Here is a 23,528-nt window from a genome sequence, read left to right on the forward strand (position 1 = left end):
CTAGATAATAAAGTATAAACTGAGGGCATAAACACTAACATGTACAATTTTGAGTGCTATATTTACATCATACAGAATTAACTGTGTGCCAGGCATGGTGGCTTATGCCTGTAATCCCAGCACTTTGGGAGGCTGAGGCAGGCAGATCACCTGAGGTCGGGAGTTCGAGACCAGCCTGACAAACATGGAGAAACCCTGTCTCCACTAAAGACACAAAATTAGCCAGGCATGGTGGCGCATGCCTGTAATCCTAGCTACTTGGGAGGCTGAGGCAGGAGAATCGCTTGAACCCGGGAGGCAGAGGTTGCGGTTAGCCGAGATCATGCCATTGCACTCCAGCTTGGGCAACAAGAGTGAAACTCCATCTCAAAAAAAAAAAAAAAAAAAAAGAATTGCATTTTTCAAATGGAAAAGACATAGTTTTGTGTATTATTCAGATGGAATAGACATGTTGAGTTAGAAGGTATCACTCAAATTTTAATGTGTACAACAAGCTAGAGATCCTGTTAATGCAGATTTTTTTTTTTTTCCAGAAGATCTGAGATAAAGTCTGAGTTACTGAATTTCTAATAAGCTCATCAGTATGCCAAAGTTTTTGGCCCAAAAAGACTATTTTGTCAAATATCCAGTAATTGAATGAGCCTGTGTTTTTCTCAGTTTTTCTGGTTTGTAAACAAAGATGAGAGGTTTCATTTTCCAAAAACAGACAAACGGAAAGGAAACCTAAGAAAGAAGGGCAGCAGCCAGATTAAATGTGTTGGTTTATTCACATCAGCTGCATAAAGATACTTGATGATGAAGAGAAAAATAATTAATTCTATAGTGAAAAAATGTGTCAGAAAGCTTATCAACCAAGTGATTTATTAACATCAACTACACTAGAACACATTTTTATAATGTCCTGATGCACCCAGAAGGACGCAGCATTACTGCTGAGATATTGCCCCCTGAAAGGTAAATTATAGTCTGAGTTTAACCATAAGGAAACATTAGTTTTATGGAAAGTTCAAGATACAGATATCTCCCATGTTCTGTAATTTTTAGTAGTGATTTTAAATAGTCTTTCTTTAGCACTGTAGAAAGCGGGTATCTCCTAACAATTTTTTAAGAATTTTCTGGGTAATAAATACCATACTGCTTCAATGAGTGTTTTCTTATCCTGTACTGCAGAGACATAATAAAGAACACAGATGAAACCTCAACATTATATGTTCTGTCTTCACTAAAAACCCCAGGTTTTCCCCAATAGGAATTTTGAGTGTCTACATCTTCCCATGTTCCACAGCCACAAAGGGACATTTTTAATATTGCAGATTATAAATTCATAGTGAGATTTCTGCATGGCATATAAGAAGCCGTAATATAGAGAAGGCTCTGGTATACAGAAAAAATATATATTTTTCAGAGACTTTGATTATTGTCAGAATTTTTTCAAATAGTTAAGACAAACTCATTAGGGAGGAAAAACACAAATACAGAAGTACAGGTTTGCAAGTACTAAACACATGTTTTCTGGAGGAAGCAGACTGGACACAGATCTTGATCTGAGACATGTTTAGCTGAAAAAGAAAAGGCCATTTTTTTCTCCTTCTCCTCCTCCTCTAGGATTCTTTCTCAAATAAAATTTTCTAGACAAATTACACCTGCATCTTGAGAATATGCCTTTAAAAGTGTCAGCACCACAGGTCTACCTGCTGTCACCACATCCACAGGCAGAAGGACCAAGACAGAAAAACTCCATCCATTTCTGTCCTTTATAGCAGAAGAGATTAACAAAGAGTAGCTCCACAGAGATAAAAATATGCTTTTCTTTATTTTGTCCTCAGGAGCCATCCCCTGACACAGGCACCAGCAATTTCTGCCACAGTAATGGAAATATGGGCCACGCTGTACTGTCCCTACCAAATCCAAACAGAATTAGGTTCTTGGACCACCCTTTAATGCAAAGATGGAACTTAACTCTCATGAATGTATTTTGAATTCCTCAAAGTTGATTCTGGCCTCACCTTAGAGTCACATGAGCCACTTAATTAAAACAACATGGATGCTTCCACCAAGAACAATAAACAGAATCCATGGACAGGGCACAAGTAAAAAGAGTTCTGCAAAATGGCCAAGTGATACTAATTAGAAGCCTGGGCTGATAACTCCTTAAGTAAGCATTTCCTCTCAAGCTCTAATGAGCTTATAAAATCACTTGGTAATTTTGGCCCCACTCTATGAAATGTAATTCTGCAGGTATGGAAAGGGTCCATAAATGGGTCTTTTAAACAAATGCCCTGTCAATAATGATGTTGCTCCCACTGGGCTTATTATTAGCATTAGTTAGAGAAATGAGGCACAATGCAGAGTCCCTTACACGCAGCACTCTTGTCAAAACACAAATACTTCTGGTACAAATGAAGACAATCATTCTTCATCCTAAAGTATTATATTCTTTGCTGACTCTTTAAAGTTTACAGAGAAAAAAAAAAGCAGCAATTTCTGAGTAAGTCTGCATTTGGAAAACAACATGTGCACATGTACTACTGCAATGTTTATTAAGCAGGTACTATGTGCTCAATAGGAAGTTACAGAGCACTGTGATAGCACATTATGTGATTTAATCCTAATAACACCCTTTCAGTTGATACTAAGTGTTCAATAATTCCAAGGCTTTAAAGGACCCAGCATTTTTATTTCTATTTCTGTTGATCTGTCATTGATTTTTTCAAAAAATGTATAGAACAAAAGCTAAATATAGACAGATGAAAGGGATACAGATGGAAAGAGTTTAATGCAATTTAGATACATTTTTATTGTGTTTATATTTACTTTCTTGTGACTTGTGAATCAACTACTAGATCTGGAGGAACAGAAAACAAGCTGCTAAATAATGTCTCTTCAAGCACTGGTTTTAATAAAAAATTTGAAAAGTAAGATCCTATAATACATACTTTATATTTCTCATTTATCTGCTTTTAAGTTTCAGAAAATGTTGAGCACCAGCTCTAAAAAGGCAACAGGATTCATGACCCAAAACTCTGATCTCTTCTAATCGGTTCTTTCAGGCAAGACTCCAGGGTAGGGCCAGACATAAATAAGGCCTCCAAAAAGGGTGAATATGAACAGGGCTGGGGCAGAGTGTAGAGCCAATGTACAATTCTGTTCTCTATGCCACTGGGGGGTACTGTCAGTTCTTTTTTTTAAGCTTACTTAAGTAAACTTAAATCCGAGTTTGTATAATTTTAATCTTTTTTAGCCAATGCCCTGTAAATTTTATATTATATACTAATAAGCAATTCAAAAAAAAATCCCTTAAGGTTTTCTAGAATAATTTTTTTAGAAGAAAAATAAGTATTCTTAGCAGGGTAAAAGAAATACAAATAATAATAATGACTCTTCCGTTTATAAGTTCAGGTGTAGACATCAGAAACCACAATATAAAGAAAGTGGCTCAAATAAAGCCAAGTTGTTTTTTGTACACATCTATTTATTGTACCCTCCATATGATCCATAATTCAACCATTTTTCCAGTTGCTAGTCTAGACTACAACTTCCAGGATGGTAGCAATCATGACTGCTTATCTGTTTTTCTTTTTTTTTTTTTTTTTTTGAGACTGAGTCTCACTTTGTTGCCCGGGCTGTGGTGCGATGGTGTGATCTCAGCTCACTGCAGCCTCCTCCTCCCAGGTTCAAGAGATTCTCCTGCCTCAGCCTCCCAAGTAGCCAGGACTACAGGCATGAGCCACCACACCCAGCTAATTTGGGTATTTTTAGTAGAGATGCGATTTCACCATGTTGGCCAGGCTGGTCTCAAACTCCTGACCTCAGGTGATCCACCCATCTTGGCTTCCCAAAGTGCTGGGATTACAGGTATGAGACATTGCACCCAGCCTGTTTCTTCTATTTTTTTATGACTATATGAAATGGAAGCAATTAGTTTATCTATTTGAGCCTCCAGACCTCCTGATTTTTTACCCAAGTACCAGGGAACTGGAAAAACTCTCATCTGGGTACCAACCAGAGATACTTCTTGTATAAGGGGTGAAACAAACACGAGATGACTCATTTCTCTCACACTGGGACAGAAGCAGAATTAATCACTCTTGTCAGCCTGACACAATTCTGTTCTGGACATTCTCAAATGTCTCAGAGATTCGTAGGTAATTGTTAGACGGTTCCCTGTGAACCTGGGCTGATGGTCCAATGATAAGCCAGGCAGAGAAGACTCAGGATGATTCTAAATAAAAAAATGGAACTACTTTGGCTCAACTCCAGAATCTGGGTTGCCTGTCCTGATTTGCTAGCTGTTGGGTAAGTAGAAGGACAAGAAGACTCTACTCCAGTATCACATTTTACAGGTAGGTATAGTTGTGGTCATGGCTCTGGATACTTTGTGGTCTTAAGATGCTTGTTTACACTTGCAGATTCTGCCATCAGAGTCTATTTACTCCTGGAGCCTCTCATATAACTGTGGCAGGTTAATGAAGAAGATGTGAAAAGGTCAAAAAGCCACACTCTCAAAAGAGGAATTTAAAATGTCTATGTTGATATCTCACAATGCAGAAAATGCCTCCTGTTGGTTTTCTGTAAATTCTCAATCCAAAGTCTGGCCCTGCCTTGTAAATCCCAGCAGAGGCCAGGTCTTATTTGCAAATTCTAGGTGAAATCAACCTCAGTCTGCATTTTTGGGTGTTACAGCAAGTAGAGTGAAATCAAAGGAGAGATTCCCTCATAGAGGCTGCTCTAGGATATTCTAAATAATATTTTACCTTTAAAAAGCTGACACAACATGAACATAAGCAGACAGTTTATTTGGGTCAAGCTTAAGTATTTTAACTTGAGACAAAATATTCAAGTTGCCTGGAATCTACACTTTCATTAGCAGCACTTACAAGTGGATTTGTGAAGGCAAAAAAGAGGAACAGTGAGTGGGCTGATACAAAATTGGTTGTGAGAAATTCTTATTTATGTAAAGAAATAACTTTAATAATTGATTGGATATACATCATTAAGGTTAAGGATATGGAATATAGTGTCCAGTGTAGAATTATTAGTTTAATTTATAGCTACTTGTGGCAATAGTGAACAGTTTCAATAGATATATAGCTGAAAAAAAGGAGAAAAACGTAATTGTGCTCTCATTTTAATGTTTCTCTGACTTTAGTAACTAAAAGGACTTGCATTCCTCAGATAAAAACTTATTTTTTTCTTTTCAATTCTCAAGACTTAGATTTAGAATACGGAGCTGCAAATTCAGGTCCTGCATGGGTAAAGTAGCAGCAAGTGTTACCTGAACATTTGTGGGCATTTTAGCATGAGGAGGGAGGGAGAATTGGATTCTCACGTCTACAGGTCTACTCAGTGCACATATTTTACTCTGATTGGGTTTCTGTGCCCCATGGTCACTGAATCAGTTTCAGGTCTGAAGACACAAGTCATTGAAAGAGGTAAAATGGTTAATATCTGACCTATTAAGTTTGTAGAAATCTGTTCTAGCCTCTCTAAAAGTGACTGTAGAGGATGATAGATACGAAGTACGAAGAGACACAATTCCACCTGCATATTTAGGGGACAGCATGCACTTCACAGCACAACTGTGAATTGACTGGAAGCCTGAGTGGAAAAGGCCCATCTAGAGTAAAGCTTAGTTGGCACCTTATGTGTTTGTATTATGTCTGGTAATTCTAGACAAGGTTTGGGAAATATAATTAGAAGCACAATTTTCTTCAGCCCCAGAGGAACTCCACATAACAGAACAGAAAGAAAATTGTTTTATTACACAATTACATGTGAATATGACATGCATTATAGTCAATTTGCTCAAGAGATTGCAAAGACAGAAAGACAGTGACCATAATTTGTCTACAAGTAGAATTTACAGCACCATGTCATACATAGTTCATCGTAAATTCACATGGTAGTTGGGAAGGCCATCCATGTATGCTAATTGGTTATAATCAATGACAAAATAAACTTTTCACATCTTCATGACTGGAGGTAGTTTTGCAACTTGAACCCCGGTGCCTACTGAAGGTAGGCTTTGACTCTTCTACAAAAAGTGTTGATTTGGGTGCTATCTTTTTGGCTATTTACATTTTAAAGCAATAGCTCTCTACTCCCTGAGCACTGGGCTAGAACACTCCTGCTTTCCCTCTCTTGGTGGCTAGTGTACTCTCTTGACCCCACCATCTGCCACTGAGGCACAGCCCACAGCACAGGGCTCACAGCTGGAAACTCACATCTTAGGTGAACCCCAATTGCCACAGCAGCACTCCAGTGCCACATCAGACAGTGAAGCCTGAGCAGCAGGAGGAGAGCCTGCAGGCCTCCTGGGTAGAATTGCACCTTCACAATAATGGAAAAGGGAGCAGTGTTTCGGCCTCAGTTTTTATTTATAATGGTGACATGAAAAAAATACTGCTGGATTTTAGCATGAGTCCAGATAGAGATAGCTCTGAGAGTTCTCACTGTGACAGCCCACGTCTTTCACAGACACCACGGGATACTAATAGGGCTTCTGAAACAGACACACAATGCATTAGAGAGAAAAAACTGCTCTCATTCTGAGAAAGATTATGTTGAGAGAAAAAAGTTAAAAGTGTCTTAAGAAAAAGCTGAGATTAGATATAAGATTGATCAGGTCAGCCAGAAAATATTTCCCTAAGAAGAATTTCTCTCCAAACACCCAAAGTGCATAGCTACTCTCAGCAAGGGAAACATGAGCATTATTGAATAAAGGGGGCACATTCTCAGCAAAAAAAAAAATTTTTTTTTTGAGATAGAGTTTCATTCTTTTTTTTTTTTTTTTGGACAGAGTCTCACTCTGTCGCCCAGGCTGGAGTGCAGTGGCGCGATCTCGGTTCACTGTAAGCTCCGCCTTCTGGGTTCACGCCATTCTCCTGCCTCAGCCTCCTGAGTAGCTGGGACTACCGGCGTGTGCCACCACACCCGGCTAATTTTTTTTTGTATTTTTAGTAGAGATGGAGTTTCACCATGTTAGCCAAGATGGTCTCGATCTCCTGACCTCGTGATCCACCTGCCTCGGCCTCCCAAAGTGCTGGGATTACAGGCGTGAGCTGCCACGCCCAGCCAAGGAGTTTCATTCTTGTTGCCCTGGCTGGAGTGCAATGGTGTGATCTTGGCTCACTACAACCTCTGCCTCCCGGGTTCAAGCAATTCTCCTGTCTCAGCCTCCCAAATGACTGGGACTGTAGACACACACCAGCACACCTGGCTAATTCTGTTATTTTTGGTAGAGACGAGGTTTCACCACATTGTCCAGGCTGGTCTCAAACTCCTGACCTCAGGTGATCCACCCACCTTGGCCTCCCAAAATGCTGGGATTACAGGCATGAGCCACAGCGCCCAGCTCTCAGCAGAATTTTAAAAGATTTATCTTCCATCTCTGCTGTTCTCTTATTTCCTAACCATTGAATGTGAGATATATTGGAATATATCTGACAACTTCCACCAGCACTTTTTTATAAAAATTGAAATCTGACTGTGTTAATATAGTAGAATATATTAGAGCTTGCAACATAGCTAACTGGAGAGCAATTACGGTTTTTGGGTAGCCATATCACTTGTCTTTGTCCTGTAATAGTAGCAAGCTAATTTGGTAAAATATATGACACTAAAATTATGCTATAATTTTATAGCATAATTTTATGCTATAATATTATAGCATAATTTTATGCTATAATTTTATAGCATAATTTTATGCTATAATTTTATAGCATAATTTTATGCTATAATTTTATAGCATAATTTTATGCTATAATTTTATAGCATAATTTTATGCTATAATTTTATAGCATAATTTTATGCTATAATTTTATAGCATAATTTTATGCTATAATTTTATAGCATAATTTTATGCTATAATTTTATAGCATAATTTTATGCTATAATTTTATAGCATAATTTTATGCTATAATTTTATAGCATAATTTTATGCTATAATTTTATAGCATAATTTTATGCTATAATTTTATAGCATAATTTTATGCTATAATTTTATAGCATAATTTTATGCTATAATTTTATAGCATAATTTTATGCTATAATTTTATAGCATAATTTTATGCTATAATTTTATAGCATAATTTTATGCTATAATTTTATAGCATAGTTTTATGCTATAATTTTATAGCATAATTTTATGCTATATTATAGCATAATATTATGCTATAATATTATAGCATAATTTTATGCTATAATTTATAAATTATATACCTATAATTTATTCCCATTGGATAAATTAATATGCATGTCAGACTAATATCTACTGTAATGATTTAATGGTAAATTTTTTTGGATATCAGATACAAATATATAAGTATGAATAATTTTATGTACTACTCATAATGTATGTAAGATTTTAAAAAATTATCTGAACTATACTTCAGTTGAAACACTGTATTTCAAAAATATGAATAATATTAAAATAACTAAGGAATTCAATCAAAGTAAATATGTGGCCTTAAATTCATACTATTGTAGAAAATACTGTTTATATGAATGCAGGTTGTCTACAAACACTACACATAACTATACTAACTGTACTGAAGTAACCCAAGTACAACAGACTCCACTGTTCAGTCTATACACTGAACTCTTCTGGCTTTTGCAGTGTAAGTATGTCAGCCAGCAAATAATCACCCTGGATAATCAGGTTTCTGCCAAAGAACTTACTCAGGATCTTTTAGTCTTTATTATTCTGTATTGCTAAATTTAATCCAATCTTTGTGCTCAACTTTTTTATGCTCTTGAAATGAACTTTACTCTGAACAAATTTGTGTCTACTTTAAAGACTAAAGACAAAAAAAACACAATCTTTTGCCAAGACAAAAAGAAAGCAATGAATCTCAGGTCCCAGATAAAGACAATTCTGCGTCAAAAAGAATGACAAATGGTTTGTGTTATTGCTAATATGATTTACATATATTTCAAAAAGCAGAAAAAATATATACCTATAATCTAAACCTTTTATAAAAATCAGCAAGTTATCCTCCCTTATTTTCACATATGAGAATAAAGCCTCTTATTTCTAATTTATATTTTGTCTTACAACAGCCAGGTCTCTGGACAAGTTCTTGAACTCTTGGACATCTGAATTTTGCACACTGTGTGCACTTGAAAGAATGTTTATGGGGGGAAAAGCAGAAGAGAGGAAGGTGTTATAAAAAAACTCCATGGGTTCACATGAATAAAGCAAGTTCTTAGAGACCTATGAAGAGACTCAGAATCTGACACAGTAATAATCGGAGACTACATCTGACAAGCACTAATGGACATATCACTGAAGAAGAAAATTAACAACAATATTACGACTTGAACTCAACACTTGACCAAACAGTCCTAATAGACATCTACAGAACTCTTCATCAAAAAATACCGTAATATACATTCTTCTCATCACCACGTGGCACATACTCTAAAATTGACCACACAATCAGAAACAAAACAATTCTCAGCAAATTCAAAAATCTGAAAATGATACAAACCACACACACAGATTACAGCTTAAGAAAAAAATGATTCAATACCAATAAAACAACTGGAAACTATACAATTAAATAAAAATTAAATGGCCTACACTTGAATAACTTTTTGGTAAATAATGAAATTAAGGCAGAAACCAAGAAGTGTTTTGAAACAAGAACAAAAATACAACACACCAGAATCCCTGCAATACATCTAAAGCAATGTTAAAAGAAAAATTTATAGCATTAAATCCCCAGATCAAAAAGTTAGAAAGATCTCAGTTTAACAACCTGACATCATAAATAAAAGACTGAGAGCAACAAAAGCAAATCAGCTCCTAAGCTAGCAAAAGACAAGAAATAACCAAAATTAGATCTGAACTGAAGGAGATTTAGACATGAAAAATTACAAAATATCAAGAGATCCAGGTATTAAATCTATTTTTTTAAAAAAGGTAAATAAACTACTAGCTAGATTAATGAAGAAGATACAAATAAACACAATTAGAAATAAAAAAAAGAGACATTAGCACTGACCCCACAAAAATATACTGCAGTCTGCTATGCATATAAACAAACAAACAAACGAAATCTAGAAGAAATGAAAAAATTCTCGAACAAACACATCCTCCCAAGACTGAACACACACACACAAAAAATCAAAGCCCTGGGCTGAGTGCAGTGGCTCATGCCTGTAATCCCAGCACTTTGGGAGGCTGAGGTGGGTGGATCACCTGAGGTCAGGAGTTCGAGACCAGCCTCAACCTGGGGAAACCCCGTCTCTACTAAAAATACAAAATTAGCCAGGCATAGTGGTGCATGCCTGTAATCTCAGCTACTCGGGAGGCTGAGGCAGGAGAATTGCTTGAACCTGGGAGGCGGAGGTTGCGGTGAGCCGAGATCGAGCCATTGCACTCCAGCCTAGGCAACAAGAGCGAAACTCCATCTCAAAACAAACAAACAAACAAAAAATCAAAGCCCTAAATACATAGATAAGCTCAAAATATTGAATTAGTAATAAATAGCCTACCAACTAAATGAAGCTCAGGACCAGACATACTCACAGCTGAATTCTACCAGATGTACAAATAGAAGCTGATATTATTTTTACTAGAACAATTTCAAAAGATTAAAAAGAAGAAACTCCTCTCCAACTCATTATGTAAGAACAGCATCATTCTGATACCAAAACCTAACAGACATAAAACAAAAAAAGGCAACTTCAGGCCAATATCCTTGAAAATTGATGCAAAAATCTTCAACAAATGGCTGGGCCTGGTGGCTCATGCCTGTAATCCCAGAACTTTGGGAGGCCAAGTTGGCCGATTTCCTGAGGTCAGGAGTTCAAGACCAGCATAGCCAACATGATGAAACCCTGTCTCTTCTAAAAACACACAAAAAATTAGCTGGGCATGGTAGCACACACCTGTAATCCCAGCTACTCAAGAGGCTAAGGCAGGAGAATCACTTGAACCTGGGAGGCAGAGGTTGCAGTGAGCCAAGATTGCACCACTACACTCCAGCCTGGATGACACAGTGAGACTCCATCTCAAAAAAAAAAAAAACAAAAAGAAAAAAGAAAAGAAATCTTCAACAAACTACTGGCAAACCAAATCCAGCAGCATATCAAAAAGCTAACCCACTATGATCAACTATGGTTTATTTTGGGGATTTAAGGTTTGCTCAACATACAGAAATCAATAAATGTGATTCATCACATAAACAGAATTAAAGACAGAAAGCACAAGATTATCTCAATAGATGCACAAAAAGCTTTCAATAAAATTTAACATTTTTCATGTTAAAAACCCTCAGCAAACTAGGCATTGAAGATGCATACGTCAAAATAGTAAGTTATCTATGACAAACCCACAGCCAATATACTGAATGGACAAAACCTGGAAGCATTCCTTCTTGAAAACTGGCACAAGACAAGGATGCCTTCTCTCAACACTCCTATATTCAACATAAAATTGGTAGTCTTAGCCAGAGCAATCAGGCAAAAGATAAAAATAAAAGGCATCCAAACATAAAGAGAGGAAGTTAAACTATCCTTATTTGCAAACAACATGATTCTACATCTGGAAACCCATATACTCTCAGCAGAAAAGCTCTTTAAACTGACAAACAACTTCAGTAAAGTCTCAGGATACAAAAGAAATGTACAAAAATTAGTAGCAACCCTATATATCAAGAACACCTAGGCCAAATCCGAATCGAAAACACAATCCCATTCACAACTGCCACAGAAAAGAATAACATATCTAGAAATACAGATAACCAGAAAGGTAAAAGATCTCTATGACAAGAATTACAAAACAATGCTTAAAGAAGCCAGAGATGACACAAACAAATGGAAAGCAACTTTATGCTCATGAATAAAAAAGATCACTATCATAAAAATGGTCATACTGCTTAAATAAATTTACAGATGTAATGCTAATTTAATCAAACCACCAAAATATTTTTAACAGAACTAAAAGAACAAACTATTTTAAAATTCACATGGAACCAAAAAAGAGCCTGAATAGCCAAGGCAATCATAAGCAAAAACAACAAAGCTGAAGGCATTACATTACCTGACTTCAAACTACAAAACAGTGCTACAGTAAACAAAGCAACATGGTACTGGTACAAAAACAAACTCATAGGCCAATGCAACAGAATAGGGAGCCCAGAAATAATGCCACACACCTAAAACCATCTGATCTTCAACAAACGTGACAATAGGAATGTGGGAAGAATTTCCTATTTAATAAATGGTGCTAGAATAACTAGCTAGCACTATGTAGTAGATTGAAACTGGACCCTTTTATAACACCATATAAAAAAATCAACTCAAGGTAAATAAAAGACTTAAATGTTAATCTTAAAAAGGATATATTTTTAAAAACCCTGGAAGGTAAGAAGTGCCATTCTAGACATAGAAACTGGCAAAGATTTCATGATGAAGATATGAAAAGCAATTGCAACAAAAGCAAAAACTGACAAATGGGACCTAATTAAACTTTTTCACAGCAAAGGAAACTATCAACAGAGTAAACAGACATCCTACAAAATAATAGAAAATATTTGCAAACTATGCTTCTGACAAAGGTCTACTATCTAGAATCCATAAGGAACTAAAACAAGTTTACAAGAAAAAAAAACTAAAAAGAAGACCAAAAAAAAAAAAAACATGAAAAAGACGTTTGTCTTCAAAAGGAGACAAACATGTGGCTAACAAGCATATAAAAAAATGCTCATCACTAATCATTAGAGAAATGCAAAAGAAAACCACAACAAGAAATCATCTCAAACCAGTGAGAATGGCCATTATTATAATTCAACCATTGTGAAAAGCAGTGTGGTGATTCCTCACTAAACTAAAAACAAATTACCATTTGACCCAGTAACCTCACAATTGGGTATATACCTAAAAATATATAAATTATTCTATCCTAAAGACACATGCACAATCACGTTCATTGCAGCACTATTCACAACAGCAAAGACATGGAATCAACCTAAATGCCTATCACTGGTAGACTAGATAAAGAAAATATAGTATGGTTGGGCATGATGGCACACGTCTGTAATCCAGCACTTCGGGGGCTGAGCTAGGTGGATTGCCTGAGCTCAGGGGTTTGAGACAGGCATGGACAACATGGCAAAATCCCATCTATAAAAAAAAAAATACAAAAATAAAAATTAGCTAAGCATGGTGGCACAGACTTTAGTCTTAGCTACTTGGGAAGCTTAGGTAGAAGAGGATTGCTTGAGCCTGAGAGGTTGAGGTTTCAGTGAGCCAAGATCACACCACTGCACTCCAGCCTGGGAAAAAGGTGAGACCCTGTCTCCAAAAATAACAAAAAAATTAAAAACTTTATTAATAAACTTAATAAAAACAAAATATGGGCTGGGTATGGTGGCTCACACTTGTAATCCCAGCACTTTGGGAGGCCAAGGTGGCAGATCACCTGAAGTAAGGAGTTCGAGACCAGCCTGGCCAACGTGGCAAAACCCCATCTATACTAAAAATACAAAAATTAGCTGAGTATGGTGGCACACGCCTGTAATCCCAGCTACTCCAGAGGCTGTGGCAGAATTGGTTGAACCTGGGAGGTAGAGGTTGCAATGGGCCGAGATCATGCCACTGCACTCCAGCCTGAGTGACACAGCAAGATTCCATCTCAAACCAAACAAACAAACAAATATGGTACATAAACACCATGAATTCATGAAATACTGAGTGGCCATAAACAACAACAACAACAAAAAAAACAAGATTATGTCCTTTGCAGCAACATGGATGAAGCTGGAGATCATTATTCTTAGAAAACTGATGCAGAAACAGAAAACCAAATGCATGTTATTATTTATAAGTAAGAGCTAAATAAGAACACATGAACACAGAGGGGAAAAAAGACACTGAGGCCTAGTAGAGGGTGGAGGGTGGGAGGACTAAAAGGGTCAGAAAAAGTACCTTTTTGGTGCTATGATTAGTACTGCAGTGACAAAATAATCTGCACACCAAACTCCCATGACATAATTTTAGCTGTATAACAAAGCTGCATGTGTACCCCTGAACCAACCAAAAATAAAAGTTAAAAGAAAACAAAGTCCCTGGGTTGGAGAGAGTGCAATGCAGGTGGAAGGACTGGTTTGTCCTATAGATAGTGGCCCAGGTGGGGCTGTACTCTGATTTATTTCTGGGTCCATGCAGGCAGATAAGATTATGAACCCTAGGCTGGCGGAGAAAACAGGTTGCTACTGCAGATTCAGTGTCTGAAAATAGAGATATGCCAGGAGACTTGTAGACACTTTTGTGGTTTTTGGCCAAAAAAACCACTAGGATCAAAAATGCTGTGGTAAAATTCCTGAGGGTGGTGCCTTGTCCAGAGAGGAGTGTGGACACATCAATGTCAAGTGGGTGTTTGTGGGTGGGTAGAAATCCTCTGCTGGCAGCTGTGGCAAAAGGGGGTTTGTCATCAGATCTCTTTTAAGTTTTCAGTCCTCTGTCACCCTGGGAGGAGATCTGAAATCAAAGAACAAGGGGCAGTGTGACAGCCTGTGTAGAGGAGATCAGAGCTTCCCATTCCCAGACACCCAGAGTTTCATTCCAGGCCAGGAGTCTGTGATATCTTTCTTCTGGCACCAAATCTGCAGAGTTTGATGAACACCAACAATTCTCCAACAGCAACTCATTGTCTAACACTTGAATTCTGACACCACCCAGAGTCAGCACAGACCCTGATTCAGGGCTCAGTCCCACAACATTGTCCTCACTGCAGATGCCAGTCACAAACCCCATGGGCTCATCTATGCTTCTGACCTACTGTTTAAAAATTGGGGACTCCCATAACCTTTTTGAAATTCAGTAATCTGATACAGCTACTCACAGAACTCAGCAGAACACTAGTTATACTTACTGGCTTCAAATAAAATATACAACCCCCAAAAAGTCAAATGGAAGAAAAGTATAGAACCAAGAAAAGAGGTGGGAAAAGATGAAGCATATAGATAATAAATAGCCGGGATTAGTAAAATTCTCTATCCTCTGTGTTCTCCAGGAACACTTATGAAAAGAAACACCCTTCTCATCATGACTTAGATGGTGCTCTTTTCTTACCTACTACACAACCAGGAAAACACTCTGCATATTTTCTTCTTCTTCTCATTAAAAAAATCAGCTGAATTTGCCTTCAGTGGTCAACATAAAATACCTTTTAATCAAACTTGTTTATTTTCTTCCCACAGGCTCCTGAACTCTGAGCTACTCTCAGTCTGAGCCACCATACAACCTCATTTTATGCTACTGCAGATTCAGTGTCTGAAGAACACTCCTAAGAACACACTGACTTCAGGGTAAAACATTCTCTGATCTCAAATCTGATTATTTCACCCTTCATTTAAACATTCCCCCTCACCTTCTTTCTAATCTTATTTGCTTTTCCCTAGGAAAAAAAGCCCTTTTCTACCTAATCTTTGCAATCCTTAAAGATCTTATAGTTGGTACTTCCTCCTGTTGTAATACTCCTTTGGAATTCAATTTTTTTTTAATGTACGTCTAACTGGTTTATTTTAAAACCTCTCGAAACTGCCTCAAAACAGGAACAATTTACTGTTTAACAATTTAGGGTTAGGGTTCAGTTTAGGGTTAGGTTTAGGGTTCCGTAAGACACCCCCAAACCTCTTCTATCTTAACCTTAACTGCATCTGCCTGTGGGGCCCCAGCTTTCCAGGGCTCTGTAGCTTCTCTCACTATACAGGCTTCTTCCATGGCTGGGGTAAGCACGCTGGGACATCTGCAGGAAAGGCTTTCCAGAAGGAACTAACTGGGCCTTTAATAACCTCCATCTGCTGGCTCAAAATTAACCTTAGCTTGCAGTCATTGGGCTCAAGCTTTAATTTACCATGTCAGAGTCATTCACTTAGTTTTTGAAATTGTGTTTGAAAAATCCAGCAAAATGATTCAAAAACAGTGTTCATATAAGAAAATTTTAAGGTGCTTACCTTTTGTACCTCAGTAAGAGAAGCAAATGTATTTATTTCTTTTGGACAATAAAGCATTATTTTATTTTTTGTATTAAAAATCATGTGGTAAACAGTTATATGGGAACACTTCTAGGAGGTACCAAGTTTCATGACATAAAATTTACCATTAAACTCAGAAATCGAAAAACAGGATATAGAACAAAGATATTTATTTTTGCAAATTCACCCTGCAAGAAAAGAAACTGATGTTTTCACGAATCTGTTTAACTCACCAATTACCCACCGCATTTTCTTGTGGAAATATATTAATTCTCTATAGCCAAAATGGAAGAAAAATTTTTATTTTTTTCCTCAGTAGCTAACATTCTAAAAGCTAGATGGAATTCTATTTGAAATCACTCAGCCATAAAAAACACACCTGAGGGCCGGGCACGGTGGCTCATGCCTGTAATCCCAGCACTTTAGGAGGCCGAGGCAGGTGGATCATGAGGTCAGGAGATTGAGACCATCCTGGCTAACACGGTGAAACCCCGTCTCTACTAAAAATACAAAAAAATTTGCTGGGCGTGGTGGCGGGCTCCCACTATTTGGGAGGCTAAGGCAGGAGAAAGGCGTAAACCTGGGAGGCGGAGCTTGCAGTGAGATCCCGCCACTGCACTCCAACCTGGGGACAGAGCAAGACTCTGTCTCCAGAAAAAAAAAAAAAAAAAAAAAAGTAACACCTGAAAAAACTCCTAAATTCACTCTGAGAAAATAAAAGGTGAATGAGAATTTTCAACAAATAAAATATATAATTAGATATTGTTTTTTGAAACTCACCTTTTTAATGCCCTTTGTAAATATTTTCTTACCTTTCAAGCCCTACTAATAAAATGCAATTTACGGTTAAAAAACTGAGGTCAGCCGGGCATAGTGGCTCACACCTGCAATCCCAGCACTTTGGGAGGCCAAGACAGGCAGATTACTTGAGGTCAGAATTTTGAGCTCAAACAGCACGGTAAACATGGCAAACCCCCATCTCTATTAAAAATACAAAAAGTAGCCAGGTGTGGTGGCAGGCACCTGTAGTCCCAGCTACTCGGGAGGCTGAGGCATAAGAATCACTTGAACTCGTGACGCGGAGGTTTCAGTGAGCCGAGATTGCACCACTGCACTCCAGCCTGGGTGACAGAGGAAAGCACTGACTTAAAAAAAAAAAAAAAAGGGGGTGGGGCAGGGCGCGGTGGCTCACACCTGTAATCCCACCACTTTGGGAGGCTGAGGCAGGCAGATCACAAGGTCAGGAGTTCGAGAACAGCCTGGTCAACATGGTGAAATTCCATCTCTACCACAAATACAAAAATTAGCCAGGCGTGGTGGTGCACACCTGTAGTCCCAGCTACTCAGGAGGCTAAGGCAGAAGAATTGTTTGAACCCGGGAGGCGGAGGTTGCAGTGAGCAGAGATCATGCCACTGCACTCCAGCCTGGGTGACAGAATGAGACTCTATCTCAAAAAAAAAAAAAGAAAAAAAAACCGAGGTCAAAATAAGTGAACAATGCATTTAATCATTTCAAGGTACAGATATGTCTGACTCATGTGTCAAGTCAGGCCATCCAATTACTTGAGAGATTCTCCCACCCCATCCTGTTCACTTAAGTGCTCAGTAACCATTCTCTCAGGAGACTCTGAACTATGCCCCAGTGAGTGCCCCAGGTACATTTTACTTTGCAAGTTCTTGCACCATCTCACTGGGGTCAGTTTTTTTTGTCTTTGGAGTGCTATTTTTTTTCACAAACCTTTTACCATTTTTATTTCACTATTTTTCTGTCCCCTAAGAGAATCCAGGGGCAAAAATTATTTTGGTTTCCCCTTCAATACCAGCATCTGATTGTCTGAACAGCAATGTGTCTCCAAGAAATGGAAGCTGCGTTGGGTAAAGACAACACTAATATCTCAAGGGGTTAGCTTTCCAAAAAAAACAGGACACCAGAAGATGCCTCTCAGCCCCAGGGTATTCACCTGCTCTCTTGAGAGGCTACACTCCATATCTCACGTTGTGTTATGGGAGAAGAGAGGCTACACTGTGTACCTCAGGTTGTCTTATGGGAGAAAATGACCCAGGAGCTGATATTCACTAGACACTCTTGCAGACATAGCCATGGCGGGTATCTTAGTTTTTCCCCAGACCGTACTGAATCTCAGGTCCAAGAAAAAACTGAAGGGTGTCTGAGGACACATCTCCCTATAAAGTTTCCAAAGGGAAACCTTGACCCAAAAACATTCTGATATCTATGTCTATGGAAAACAGAAGAAAAAATATTTACAAACAGAAAACAAATCTTTTTAAATGTGCCATCAAATGCTTTGTCAAAAAATGATTAACATAGGTATCAAAATGTACACTAAAGGACAAATAGTTGATCATGTGAATAAGGGAGGGGAAATTGGCGTTTGGGAATGTCAGAAGGAACTGGAAATTAAGTATTTTACTGCAAGCCAGAGTCAGGCTGGAGAAATAGGGGGTGGCAGATAGACTTGAGGTCCTGCTTGGGACACATGTGAAAAATGCAAGGAAACAGCAATTCCTTGTGGGGTGTGAAAATAATTAAGTGGCTGGCAGTTAGACTGAGGAGGCTCTAGTTCCTAATTTCTACTTTTAAAAAATCTAATTTGGCCAGGCACGGCGGCTTACACCTGTAATCCCAGCACTTTGGGAGGCCAAAGCAGGTGAATCACTTGAAATCAGGAGTTCGAGACCAGCCTGACCAACATGGTGAAACCCCGTCCCTGTTAAAAATGCAAAGTTAGAGGGCATGGTGGTGCATGCCTGTAATCCCAGCTACTTGGGAGTCTGAGGCAGGAGAATCATTTGAACCTGGGAGGCGGAGATTGCAGTGAGCCCAGATGGCGCCACTGCACTCCAGCCTGGGCGACAGAGTGAGACTTGGTCTCAAAAAAAAAAAAAAAAAAAAAAAATCTAATTCAAATGCATTTTTTGTAAATTACTACATTGGGGGAAAAAATTTCAGGCTTAACACACTATAAACTGCCAATTAACCTCTGATTACATAACCAAGAAATTTCCATCTTGATGTTACAAATTAAGAAACTACAAGGCCGGGCGCGGTGGCTTACGCCTATAATCCCAGCATTTTGGGAGGCCGAGGCGGGCGGATCACGAGGTCAGGAGATCGAGAACATCCTGGCTAACATGGTGAAACCCTTTCTCCACTAAAAATACAAAAAAGTAACCGAGCGTGGTGGCGGGCGGCTGTAGTCCCAGCTATCGGAAGGCTGGGGCAGTGGAATGGCGTCAACCCGGGAGGCGGAGCTTGCAGTGAGACAAGATCGTGCCACTGCACTCCAGCCTGGGCGACAGAGGGAAGACTCCGTCTCAAAAATAAATAAATAATAAAACAAAACAAGAAACTACGTAACTGTACCTAACCAATTATTGAATGTGGTTTTCCTCGTTACGCACCTTATAAAACTCTTTCCGTCAAACCCCTTCAATAGACCATTAACTACAACCCATAGCTGGGTGCTCTACAATTTTGGAGTCACTCTTTGATTAAATTCTTTAATATTTTTGAGGTGACTTCCATACATTTTTAATAGGAGAAAACAGGAACTGGGAGCCTCACGGACCAAAGCTCTTCCCATTCATGAACCCACTCCTCAAGTCAGGATTCTCCTCTCACGACCCTCTCATGGTCCCTGCACATCTGGGAGAGACTCCGCGCTGCGGGTGCAGAGCGGCCCCAAGAGGGCTCCAGGCCAGGGCACAATCACAGCGCAGGGAAGAGACAGGACGCCCGGGGACCGGGTGTCAGCGCAGCCTCCATCTTATGGCTGAAGGGGACTGAGGTCGAGCTAGTCAAGAACTCGGGGCACAGATGTGGAGCTGACTGCGGGGAGGCCTGAGTCCCGCCACAGCCACTTCCCACCGATTCCAAGCAGCCCGGGCCACTCTCTCCGGATGTCGGACCCGGCACACTCACCATTTCTAGGCTTCCAGGGGGTCCTGGCGACTTAGTTGTGGATCTCCCAATACCTGCAGGTCATAGGGCCACAGAGGCTGGGACTCTAGGAACAGAGGACACAGAGCAGTAAGGACGAGACCTTGACCTCCGGCTGCAGCGAGAGACAAAGGACCGACCACATCCCGGAAGCCGACCTGTCCCCTCCAGCTGCCTGCCTGATTGGACGTTCCCAGCCCAGCATCCCTGATTGGATAATGTTTAAGGCCCCGCCCTTTCAGGCCCTGAGTGACAGAAGATGTGATCAGATGCTGGGCTGAATGAAGAAAGAGAGCCAGCGTAGGCTGCAGCCTTTTCAGGCAGGGCTTCCTCCTTGAGCTGAGCCAGGCCCACCCCAGAGCATGCGAATATTCTATCTCTTCTTTACTCTCTCTCTTTTTAAATGTATTCGAAATGTGAACGAATATATTTTACTGCCATGTTAATAATACATAAAACTTTTGTTCCAGAGTAAATTAATTTTTACTTTAGTCATAGTGTGTTATCAATACTAAAGGCCGGGCGCGATGGCTTACGCCTTTAATCTCAACAGTTTGGGAGGCCGAGGAGGGCGGATCACTGGAGGTCAGAAGTTCAAGACCAGCCTGGTCGATAGGGTGAAACCCCTTCTCTACTAAAAATACAAAAATTAGTCGGGCCTGTAATCCCAGCTACTCAGGAGGCTGAGGCAGGAGAATCATTTGAACCCAGGAGGTGGAGATTGCAGTGAGCCAAGGTTGGGCCATTGCACTCCAGCCTGCGCAACAAGAGTGAAACGCCATCTCAAAAAACAAAACAAAAAAACTAAACCTATTTTAGTAAAACCTTATAAATAAATCCATCAAATTTGTCACTTTTCAACACTCTAGATTTTCATATGTATTTTATAATCTCATATTTTTTTAACTTTTTCTATTTTATTTTAATAGACTTTTTTTAACTTGAAACAACCTTAAATTATTATTATTATTATTATTATTGTTGTTGTTGTTTTTTGAGACAGAGTCTTGCTCTGTCCACCAGGTTAGAGTGCAATGGCATGATCTCAGCTCACTGCAACCTCCGCCTCCTGGGTTCAAGCAATTCTTCTGCCTCAGCCTCCCGAGTAGCTGGGATTACAGGCGCCCTCCACCACACCCAGCTAATTTAGCATGGTGACCTGAACTTGTAGTACCAGCTATTCAGGGGCTGAAGTAGGAGTATTGCCTGAGCCCAGGAGGTTGTGGCTGCAGTGAGCCCTGATCAAGCCACTGCACTCCATTCTGGGTGACAGAGTGAGACCCTTTCTTAAAAAAAAGACAAAGCATATAAGCTTAAACTTATGGGAGTTTGGGGCTTTTTATTTTTGTCTTAAATTATTATATTTCAATAGTTGTGGGGTATACGTAGTATTTGGTTTCATGGATAAGTTCTTTTGTGGTGATTTCTGAGATTTACGTGCACCAATCTCCCAAGCAGTGTGCAGTGTACCCAATGTGTAGTCTTTCATCCCTCACCCCCTCTCCCACCCTTCCCACTGAGTGCCCAGAGTCCATTATATAATTCTTTTATTTATTTATTTATTTTCTGAGACAGAGTTTCATTCTTGTTGCCTGGGCTGGAGTTCAGTGGTGTGATCTCGGCTCGCCACAACTTCCACTTCCCAGGTTCTAGCGATTCTCCTGCCTCAGCCTTCCCAAGTAGCTAGGATTACAGGCATGCCCCAACATGCCCGGCTAATTTTGTATTTTTAGTAGAGACAGGGTTTCTCTATGTTGGTCAGGCTGGTCTTGAACTCCCGACCTCAAGTAATCGCCCACCTCTGCCTCCCAATGTGTTGGGATTACAGGCGTGAGTCACCGCACTAGGCCCCATTATATAATTTTTATGCCTTTGCATCTTCATAGCTTAGCTCCCACTTATAAGTGAGGACATACAATATTTGGGTTTTTATCCCCTATTTCTTTTTTTTTTTTTTTTTTTTTTTTTGAGATGGAGGTTTTTTTTGTGATGGAGTTTGCTGTGATTACAGGCATGAGCCACTGTGCCTGGCCTATTTTTTGATGTTTTAATTATGGTCTTTTCTGTTTGTTTGTTATTGAGAGGAGTCTCGCTCTGTCGCCCAGACTGGAGTGCAGTGGTGCGATCTCGGCTCACCGCAACTTCCGCCTCCCGGGTTCAAGCGATTCTCCAGTCTCAGCCTCCCGAGTAGCAGGCATTACAGACACACGCCATCGCGCCCTGCTAATTTTAGTATTTTTAGTAGAGGCGTGGTTTTGCCATGTTGGCCAGGCTGGTCTGGAACTCCTGACCTCAGGTGATTCACCTGTCTCGGTCTCCCAGAGTGCTGGGATTACAGGCATGAGCCACCATGCCCGGCCAATCATGGTCATTCTTGCAAGAGTAAGGTGATATTACATTGTGGTTTTGATTTGCATTTCCCTGATCATTAATCATTAGTGATGTTCAGCATTATTTTTTTAATGTTTGTTGGCCATTTGTATATCTTCTTTTGAGAATTTTTTAAGTCCCATCTGTCTTTGTTTTTGTTGCATTTGCTTTGGGATTCTTGGTCATGCACTCTTTGCCTAAGTCAATGCCTGGAAGAGTTTTTTCAATGCTTTAGAATTCGGGTAGTTTCAGGTCTTAGATTAAAGTATTTGATCCATCTTGGGTTGATTTTTGTATAAGGTGAGAGATGAAGATCCGTTTTTTTTTTTTTTTAATTTTTTTGAGACAAGTCTCGCTCTGTTCCTAGGCTGGAGTACAGTGGCATGATCTCAGCTCACTGTAACCTCTGGCTCCTGGGTTCAAGCAATTCTCTGCCTCAGCCTCCTGAGTAGCTAGGATTACAGGCACCCGCCACCATACTTGGCTAATTTTTTTTTTGTTGTTGTATTTTTTGTAGAGACAGAGTTTCACCATCTTGGCCAGGCTGGCCTTGAATTCCTGACTTCATGATCCAACCACCTCGACCTCCCAAAGTGCTGGGATTACAGGTATGAGCCACTGCGCCCAGCTGAAGATCTAGTTTTATTCTTCAATATGTGGCTTCCCAATTATCCCAGCACCATTTATTGAATAGGGTGTTCTTTCCGCACTTTATATCTTTGTTTACTTTGTCAAAGATCAGTTGGCTGTAAGTATTTGGGTTTATTTCTGATTTCGCTATTCTGTTTCATTGGGCTACATGTCTATTTTTATACCCATACAATGCTGTTTTGGAAACTATAGCCTTGTAGTATAGTTTGAAGTCAGATAATGTGATGCCTTCAGATTTTTTTGTGTGTGTTTTTGGTTTTGTTTTGTTTTATTTTTCTTAGTGTTGCTTTGACTATGGAGGCTCTCTTTTTAATTTATATAAATTTTAGGTTTTTTTTTTAGTTCTGTGAAGAATAATAATGTTATTTTGATGGAAATCACATTGAATTTGTAGATTGCTTTTGGTAGGTTGATCATTGTCACAGTAAGATTGCTACTCATCCATAAGCATGAAATACATTTCCATTTGTTTTTGATGTCTATGATTTCTTTCAGCAACGTTTTGTAGTTTTTCTTGTAAAGATCTTTCACCACTTTGGCTAGACATATTCCTAATTTTT

General features: G+C 39.2%; 1 protein-coding gene across 2 annotated transcripts in view; it reads right to left on the reverse strand.

Moving 5' to 3' along the window:
- The window catches only part of ZNF208 (zinc finger protein 208), a 225,038-nt gene that overhangs the window by 23,292 nt on the left and 178,218 nt on the right, over window positions 1-23,528 (reverse strand). Inside the window, exon 1 of one of the 2 annotated variants that reach the window (XM_063801436.1) lies at window positions 19,930-20,081. The exons of the other annotated variant lie outside the window; for it this stretch is intronic. Within the exon in view, the coding sequence (XP_063657506.1) occupies window positions 19,930-19,932 (3 nt within the window). The 5' untranslated portion in view covers window positions 19,933-20,081. Of the gene's footprint in view, window positions 1-19,929; window positions 20,082-23,528 lie in introns of those variants that run through there. 2 annotated transcript variants of the gene reach the window in all.

The sequence above is a fragment of the Pan troglodytes genome, chromosome 20, assembly GCF_028858775.2.
Source record: "Pan troglodytes isolate AG18354 chromosome 20, NHGRI_mPanTro3-v2.0_pri, whole genome shotgun sequence".
Classification (NCBI taxonomy): Eukaryota; Metazoa; Chordata; class Mammalia; order Primates; family Hominidae; genus Pan; species Pan troglodytes.